The 9,722-nt window shown below is 39.1% G+C and overlaps 1 protein-coding gene across 2 annotated transcripts in view; it reads left to right on the top strand.

Annotated features, from left to right (window-relative positions):
- The first annotated feature begins 623 nt into the window (after positions 1-623).
- LOC135098607 (band 4.1-like protein 4) overlaps positions 624-9,722 on the top strand; it is a 15,488-nt gene continuing 6,389 nt past the window's right edge. Inside the window, exon 1 of one of the 2 annotated variants that reach the window (XM_064000962.1) lies at positions 624-833. In XM_064000962.1, coding sequence (XP_063857032.1) covers positions 819-833 — 15 coding nt within the window. In that variant the 5' untranslated portion in view covers positions 624-818. The remainder of the gene's footprint in view (positions 834-9,722) is intronic. The other variant, XM_064000961.1, reaches the window with a different exon arrangement.

The raw sequence follows: 9,722 nt of genomic DNA, 5'->3' as shown, positions 1-9,722 counted from the left end.
CTCGCATACAAACCCACTCAAACCTAACCTAACCTAACACACCCAAATAATGACCTCTATCTCTCTGTCTCTCTCTCTCAGAGAGAGAGAGAGACTATCTCTCTGTCTATCTCTCAGAGAGAGAGAGAGAGAGGAGAGAGAGAGAATTGTAAGTTTTAAATCCTAGACTCTCTCTCTCTCTCTCTCTCTCTCTCTCTCTCTCTCTCTCTCTCTCTCTCTCTCTCTCTCTCTCTCTCTCTCTCTCTCTCTCTCTCTCTCTCATTTATTTATTTATTTATTTATTTTGTGTTTATAAATAAATTTATTTATTTATTTATTTATTTATTTATTTATTTATCTAACTATCTATCTATTTACTCCATTTTTCTCCTCCATTCTCATTTCTTCCTCCACCACCTTTCCTTGACCCCTCCGCAGATGGAGAGAAGAATTTTCTCACCTTGAAGATAGAGGAGAAGAGCAAACTGGAGGAAACCAACTGGGAGGAGGAGGAAAAAACTTTGCTCCAGTCTAATGGAGAGAGAGAGAGAGAGAGAGAGAGAGAGAGAGAGAGAGAGAGAGAGAGAGAGAGAGAGAGAGAGAGAGAGAGAAGGAAAATTCACAGGAGCAAAGGTCAGTCAATCTCTCTCTCTCTCTCTCTCTCTCTCTCTCTCTCTCTCTCTCTCTCTCTCTCTCTCTCTCTCTCTCTCTCCCTTGCCCCTACAGATTCCCACGCTGCTGTACCACGGGATGGAGAGTGAGAGAGTGGAGAAGAGGGAGCTGATCAGAAGGGCTGTGGAAGTGGAAGGGTGCCCTGTCCGAGTCCTGCCAGTCCTGTTATGACGTCCTATGAGGTGAGATTGGGTGTGTTGGGGTGTCAAGGGAGTTGTTGTGGGGTGATTTTGGGGTGTTTAAAGGTAATTTGTGTTGGTTTGGGTGTTTTGGGATGTTTTTGGGGTGTTTAAGGGTAGTTTGTTAGTTTATTTGGGTGTTTTTGGTGTGTTTAAGGGTAGTTTGTGTGTTATCTGGGTGTTTTTAACTTATTTTTTAGTGTTTTGGAGTGTTTTGGGGTGTTTTTGGATACTTTGGGGTGCTTTGGGACACTTGAGGTGTCTTATGGTCTTTGGTGTGTGTAATTTTGTTTTTTGGGGTGTTTGGGGGTGTTTTAAGGGTAGGTTTGCTAAGTTTTGGAGCATTTGGGAGTGTTTTGGTGGGTGAAAATGTGTTTTAGTGTTTTTTTTTGTGTGTGTTTTTGGTGTGTGTCAGTGAATCAGGGATGTTTTGATGGGTTTGGGGTATTTTGGGTGTTGGGGTGTGTGTTTGGGGTGTTTTGGGTGTGTGTTTGGAGTGTTTTGGGTGTGTGTTGGGGTGTGTGATGTGTTTGGAGTGCTTTGGTAGGTGTTTGGGGTGTTTTTGGGTGTTTTAAAAAGTGTGTGTTGGCTGTTTTGATGGGATTGGGGTGTTTTGGTATTTTTTGAATGTTTAAGGGTGTTTTGGGGTGTTTTTGACACGACCCATTCACACTCATTTTGATTTCTCCCAGCCATCCTCATTCCCCGCACCACTTATAAACCATTTCTGTCTGTCATTCTCATGCACCTCTTCCTCCATTTGCTTTCACTTTCATTCCACAGATACACCTTTCTTGCTATTCTTGCATCATCCATTTTTTCAAGCCTAATCTTGTACCCAAGTGTCACTTTGTAAGTAAGTAAGGTGCTCCATCCCTTATCATCTCTCAAAGCTTCTACTGTTGTGTACCTCGGTGCATTCAGTGCCATCCTTGCTACTCTATTCTGCTATGCTGGCCCACTTTTAACTTACAATTTCACTTCCATTCCATGCAATCACATCCATACCATACATTATACTTGGCACAGCCACACTCTACACTTATCTCACCACATCCTACTTACTCGTTCTCATCCTTGCTGCACTTCCCATTCGACCTACCCACTGGTTCACCAAGCTTATCTTTTCATTCTGTGCCTTTTCACATCCATTTGGACTCCTCCACATCCCTAAGTACTTGTATTCTTGCACCTGTTTTAACTCATTCTCTCCGGTTCTCCATACCACATTACTTTCATCCTCCGACCTATTCACAATCATTACCTTACTTTTCTCACTGCTAAACCTAACTCCAAAGTCTTTTCCATATCCATCTACAACATCCAACAAACTTTGGAGCTTATTTGCCGATTTACTCATAACCACACCATCATCTGCATAAAAAAGCACACATCTTATCATTCCCCACACTTACTCCTGCATTCATTCTTCTCATTCTGGCTGCTAACTCCTCTGTATACAAGCTGAAAAGGGTTGGTGACAATGTACATCCTTGCCTAACTCCTCTCTCACTACTTCACCCAGTCTGTTTCTATATCTCCTAGTCTGATTTAGCTCTTGTGTCAACATTCATGTTGTGCACTATGTTGACTATCTTTGCACTCAATCCAATCTTTTCTAAGACTCTACATTCACTCTCTATTCACCTTATCATAAGTATTCTCTGTATCCAGAAAACCTAAGTACAATTTATCTTCATCCCTCTTTTTCTCTCTAATTTAATTCACCACAAACATATCATCCTCAGCTTTCCTTCCCCACAGTAACCATTTTGTTCCTCACCTGAAACTTTCAGCATTCTCAGTCCATTTACACAATCTCACTCAACACTGCACTGAACACTTTCTTCCCCTACTGTATTCACTAATGCAACCGGTTGGTAGTTCTTCAACTCATTCATTCATTCCACATTCTTGGTACTCTCTCCTCCTCCCACACCTAGTTAAATACCTCAGTCATCCTGTCAATCATAACTTCCACTCCATTTTTATACATCCTATATAGGGTATCTCATCTGCTCCTGCTACCTTCCCATTTTTCTACCTTTTCAAACATTTCTCCACCTCCCTGCTGATTCTTTCATCCAGTTCATCTGCATTCTTCCTCTCCAGTGTCACACATATTTCTCTCACAGCAAACACCTCACCTACACCACCCACTTCTTTCCAGAACAGTCTGATTGCCTCCCTGATTCCTTCCTTCTTTGTTATAGCTTCACCATTTACTTTCAGGCTTTCCTCACCAACACTGCCTGACATATTCTCACTTCTCATGAACTTGTACCATTCACAGCCACCTTTCATGCCATTCTCCCTTAAAGACACAATCATATCCCTTTCACACTTCACTTTTGCCTTTATTATCATTCACCTTGTTAGTTGCTGCTGTTTCACATATGCTCCCCATGCATTCTGATACTCATCTTCTGCCTCATCACTTTCTTGCCTCTTTTTCCTCAGCCATCTACACTCTACTCATTCTCTTTTGCTCCTTCCTAGCCTCTCTGATTTTTCATTCCAGCATGGTTCACTTACTCTCTTTTTCTGCCTACTCTCACAAACCCTATCAGGTTCTCAGCAGCACTCTGCATGTCCTCAACCAGTTTCTCATTCAGGTGCTCCACATCATGCACACTTACATCATGCCAGCTTCTTTCACTCAGATTAACCTGAAAGTTCCCTCACCCTACATCTCCCAATCTCCATTTCCTTTTCTTACTTGCCACTTTCACCTCATTCCCACCATGCACCAGGTACTCAACAACCAGCACATTGTGATCAGACACGATATCAACCATACTATCCTCATCTATCCACATGTGTGACAATTTCACACATTCTTCCATTCACCAATGTGTAGTCAATAGCTGATTCTTGTTCCCTACCACTCCAAGTCACATGTTCCTCAGCCAAGGTAACATTCAGATTTTCCAACAAACTCCACAAGCATTTTTACCATTCTTGTTCACCTGTTCTAGTATTCCTACACATGCATTCATATTGCCCATTACTAGCACTCTTTCCTCTGTCTGTCTTTCTCTTCTGTCTGTACACTTTTCTCTTCCTTTTAGCAGCGGTGTCTCTTCCATGTCTCTAGTCATCTCTTTGCAGGGATCACAGAAATACATTAAGTTGTCATGGCCCAGTGCCTTAGTGTTGGCCTTGAAACCCACACAGGCCCTGAGGAACCAGATCTTATATCCCTCACATGCTACTGCATTCACTCTGACAGCCAGGGAGTCACACACCACAGTTGCTCACAGACATCTTACAGACAGAGCTTTCCACACAAGGTTGGGGGCAGGCAGGGAAAATCTTAAAAAAACGAGTCTGATTAGTTCAGAAGAATGTCCACACACAGCTCCAAAACAAGCTTTTCTCCTGTCTTGATTTTAATGCTACAGGTGGCCAAACCTGTATGTAGTGGCAACTCCTGTAGGAAAAGCAATCATATTCCAGTCACACTTAATATGTTTCCCATGAAAATGCTGGAAAGCCCAATTAGCTTCCATGACTCTCTTTGCTACCATCTTAACACACTTTTTTCCCCTACCTGTTTCTCCTAATATCCCACAGAAACATATTTCTCATTAATCTTGCATCACCAATTCATTCTAATCTAACACACATGCTTTTCACAGGTCTTTCTCAAAGCCTCCATTGCTACATACCTTGGTGCATTCAGTGCCATCCTTGTCATTCTATGCTGCCCTATTTTTCATTTCTCTAATTCAATCAAATCCCATGGAATCACACATGCTTGGAGCAACCAAGCTCTTCCAAATTTTTCACAGTACATCACATTTACTTGTTCTCATCCTTGCTGCACTTACTAGTTCACCCAGACACTGGTTCACTACATCTATTTTCTCATTCTTCACCTCTACACACCCGTTTGGACTCATCCACATCCCCAGGTACTTCCATTTATCAGTCTGTTGCAACTCATTCCCTCCCAATTTCCATCATGAATTTCTCTTTTCCTCTGGAATATTTTCACCATCATCAGCTTGCTTTCTCACTACTAAAATCTCACATCACAGTCATTTCCATACTCATCTACAACATTAAGCAAACTTTGGAGCTCTTCTGCCAATGCATGTATATATCTTATACAAGTTGATCCCATTCCACTCTAAGTACTGTATCTCAGTATCCTGGGACTTCTAACTTGTCTGTGGTGGTCTGCAGTAGTGAGTAGGCATCTGAAAATATATAACAAATTTGTAGTGCCTATTTGCTAAATAAGGAAACAGGAATAAAAGAAATCACATTATTGCAAATTTGTTTTATTTTCTTTGTCATTTGCTGCACTTGAGGTGAAAAACATAAGTTCTAAGTATGGTAAAGTGTGGCAATTATTTGCAGGACTTCCCTGACAGTAGTGCTGATCAACACAAATGCAAATTTATTTCCACAACTGCAAAATCTATAAAATTGCCCAACATCTGTGGTACACATATGTTTTAACTATGGATAGTTTCAACTATTGTGTCAAAATTTTTTTTTAAGGCAAAATAAGGCACTATTGTAGGATGAATAATATATAGAGAATCAACATGAAATAGAACACTGATAGGTTGCAGCTCTGAACTGTATTAATTGTACTATCTCTGTAACTGACTCCTAACAGGATGGCTTGATGGCAGATGGTGGAAAGAATAATACACCATCCTTGACATTGCCAGGTGGTCAATTTACCCATGCAAAAAGTTTGTAGACAGATTTGCATTTGGGTTACTTTTGCAATACTGATAATTGTCACAATCATAAAACTGCAAAAAGAAAAACCATACTTCACATTTGTAGAATTTGCAGTTTGTGGAAGTACCCAACTTTGCCTAGCTGGCATATGGTGACAGTCAGAGAGATTAAGAAAAAGTATAATACATGATATAAATATAAATATGTACATATAATGCATTTGTATAGTTTGTATATTTGTATAGTTGTGCAGGGGGAGAGTTTGAGAGCTGTTGATATTTTCTATTTTATGAAAGAATTCTTGTTACTTAGGTTCAAGGGCAGATCTGCCACTAGCATCATCATAGTGCATTGGGTAACATCTACATAGCTTCAACATGGCACAATGAGTAATATCCACAGGATGCACTATCATAGGTCAAGAGCATGTGGGAGATGACCTCATAGGGGAGATGTGCAAGTTGTCACAGGAGGGCACTGTGGTGCAATGGGTAGCACAACCATCCAACAAACAAAAGGTCCCATGTTCAAATCCCCAGATAATGCATACTTTTCTGGTGAGAACCCATAGTTCCAACATCATGTGACAATATTGTGGAAGTTTCAAAATATACTAATATACCCCGCTTTTCCCATTTTTTCTGTAACTTCTTGCAGTGCTGTCACTCTTGTCCAAGTCATTATAATCTCCACTCTGAACAGCCCACAAAGGTGCTGTTGATATAACTATATTAATTGGAGGATTACTTCTTTTCAACACACTTGTTTTTATTAGCAAGGATAGGCATGTTATTCTGAAAAAATATATGATAGGAACCTGACACTTGCCATGGCCACAGGTCAACTTTATGAATTTGACAGCATTGGAACTCCATGAGTCTGGCAGCAATTTCACTCCATGGCCACCATCAAACCAGCAGGCACTGCTGCTTTGAAAACATTATGACAAATAATTTCTGTAAGAGGCATAATTTAAGGGGGAAGTGAAGAAGGACAACCCTTGAATCTTCCAGTGTGGAGGTGTCAGCAAGGGCATGCAAGAAGAGTTAAGTATTTAGAGATGGCAGTAGAGCCATATAAACAATATAGAGGAGGGAGACCAACAAGGATTAGAGATCTTTTTGCCAAGATGCTCAAAGTCATCAGATGAACTGGTAAGATTTTAACATTTATTACTAGTGAAAAAAATTCTGGTTGGAAAACAGATCAGGCACAATTCCAGGCATAAATGTAAAAAGTACGAGTTTCTGGATATGGGAAGCTAATGTATACAGCTGACTGCACTCCAGCAAAGTCCACCCTGCGTTGTCACAACTGGTGAGAAAGTAACTACAAAACACTAGTGTTAAGCTTTGCTTGAAGCATCCATTACTGGAAGGGAGGGGTAAGGAAGGGGCATTGTGGGTGAGCAGTAAGGAATGGGGCATTGTGGAAGGTAAGAGGTGTGTGGGGAGGGTAGGGGGATGTAGGTTTACAACCACTGTCCAGTTTACAAGGCGAGGGTACTTTAACCATGGTTAATAGAAATGATAAAATGTGTAATTAACTTCTTATTACTTTTAAGTCATCAATAAGTCTGACTATGTGATCTGAAATGGTGCATAACAACATGTAATTTGACTATTACCTGTTAGGTACAGAAAAAGAACGTTAACTCCTGTGCATGTATTTCCAGAGCACATTACACACTTATTTATTAATTATTTAGATTAGTTGTCATTGTACTCAATGAAACAGTGTATGTAAGGATATTTAGAATATGCCAAGGCTGCTATCACAGGAGGAATATTGGCAGTTGTGATATACAGCACTCATTAACTATTACATAATGCTACATGCAAGGGATATGGAAGTGCATTCTTGCAGTATCAGCATATGCCAAAGGAAGGGAACCATATTTACTACATTAAATACAGAAGATTCTGGTTTGTGATCAAGCAGTTATCGTGATTTCAAAGCATCTAATGTTTGATAATACTAAGTACATACAATATGAATAAAGTAAACAACAATGATGCCTGGCTTGTCTTTGTGTTACATCATAACACTTGATCTAATACAGTTGATCTAACCTTAAAATTAAAAAGTAATACTAATGTCAAACTGTTGCTGGAGGGGGAGGACACTGCTGTGGGGAAGGTAGTATTGGTGGTGCTCAGATGGCTTTACAGAACAGACATCACCGATTCGCTGGTGTGCCAATAAAACTACACAGGAAAATTTTCTCTCTCTCTCTCTCTCTCTCTCTCTCTCTCTCTCTCTCTCTCTCTCTCTCTCTCAATTAATCAAAAATTAATATATTGAAAAAAACAAACCTCTCTCTCTCTCTCTCTCTCTCTCTCTCCTGGTTATCTCCTCTATGAGTCAGCAAGGATCAGCTGTGTATGATTTCACGCTAAACTAGGGGGTGAATGGAGACGTGCCTGCAAAATAGTAGTAGTAGTAGTAGTAGTAGTAGTTACCTACTCTCTTCTTATTATTCATTAATGATCTTCTAAACCAAACTTCTTGTCCTATCCACTCCTACGCTGATGATACCACCCTGCACTTTTCCACGTCTTTTCATAGACGTGCAACCCTTCAGGAGGTAAACATTTCACGCAGGGAAGCCACAGAACGCTTGACTTCTGATCTTTTTAAAATTTCTAATTGGGGCAGATCAAACTTGGTATTGTTCAATGCCTCAAAAACTCAATTCCAGATCAAACTTGTTATTGTTCAATGCCTCAAAAACTCAATTCCTCCATCTATCAACTCGACACAACCTTCCAGACAACTATTCCCTCTTCTTCAATGACACTCAACTGTCTCCCTCTTCTACACTGAACATCCTCGGTCTGTCCTTTACTTATAATCTGAACTGGAAACTTCACCTCTCTTTGACCCTTTTATGGGACTGGCATTTCAGTGGGCATTTTTTTTTTATTGGATTTTTGTTGCCCATGGCCAGTGTCCTTCCCACATTAAAAAAAAAGTAGTAGTAGTAGTAAAAAAAAATTAATTATATATATCGTAAAAGAATTATTCTCTCTCTCTCTCTCTCTCTCTCTCTCTCTCTCTCTCTCTCTCTCTCTCTCTCTCTCTCTCTCTCTCTCTCTCTCTCTCTGCCTTTGTTTCAATATTGTCGAGAGAGAGAGAGAGAGAGAGAGAGAGAGAGAGAGAGAGAGAGAGAGAGAGAGAGAGAGTAATTATTTTAAATATATATATATATATATATATATATATATATATATATATATATATATATATATATATATATATATATATATATATATATATATATATATATATATATATATATATATATAATTAAATATTTTTACTACTACTACTACTACTACTACTACTATTTTGCAGGCACGTCTCCATTCACCCTCTATTTCAGGGTGAAATTATACACAGCTAATCCTTACTGACTCGTAGAGGAGAGAGAGAGAGAGAGAGAGAGAGAGAGAGAGATTCTCTCTCTCTCTCTCTCTCTCTCTCTCTCTCTCTCTCTCTCTCTCTCTCTCTCTCTCTGATCAAGTTCACATAATAAATATAACCTTCTATGACCTGTTATGGAAGAAGAGAAGAAGAAGAAGAAAGGTATTTATTTTTTTTTAATCTGTAAACACACACACACACACACACACACACACACACACAAAGAAGAAGAAGAAGAAGAAAAAAAAAAGAACAAAAACAACAACAATAGTACAACCACCACCACCACTCTATTATTATTACTATTTTTATTATTATTATTATTATTATTATTATTATTATTATTATTATTATTATTATTATTATTATTATTCCAACAACAATAGTACCACCACCACCACCACCACCCCTCTTATTATTATTATTATTACCATTATCATTATTATTATCATTATTCCAGGTACCAGTTCTTTCCATAAGTTAAACAAGATGTATTACAAGGGCGCTTACCTGTACCTGTTATCAATCTGCTCATTCATCTCTCTCTCTCTCTCTCTCTCTCTCTCTCTCTCTCTCTCTCTCTCTCTCTCTCTCTCTCTCTCTCTCTCTCTCTCTCATTAAACAAAATATGAGTTACAAATTATCATTACAAGCCCAAAGATTTTCAAATATAGCAGTAAACTTTTCAAAATATCAACATTACATTAAACTCAAAAAGGAAAAAAATCTCTAAAAGACAAAACAATTTAAAAACTAAGGGAA

The sequence above is a fragment of the Scylla paramamosain genome, unplaced genomic scaffold (genome assembly GCF_035594125.1).
Source record: "Scylla paramamosain isolate STU-SP2022 unplaced genomic scaffold, ASM3559412v1 Contig70, whole genome shotgun sequence".
In the NCBI taxonomy this organism is placed as follows: Eukaryota; Metazoa; Arthropoda; class Malacostraca; order Decapoda; family Portunidae; genus Scylla; species Scylla paramamosain.
This window is presented reverse-complemented; position numbering and strand designations above follow the sequence as displayed.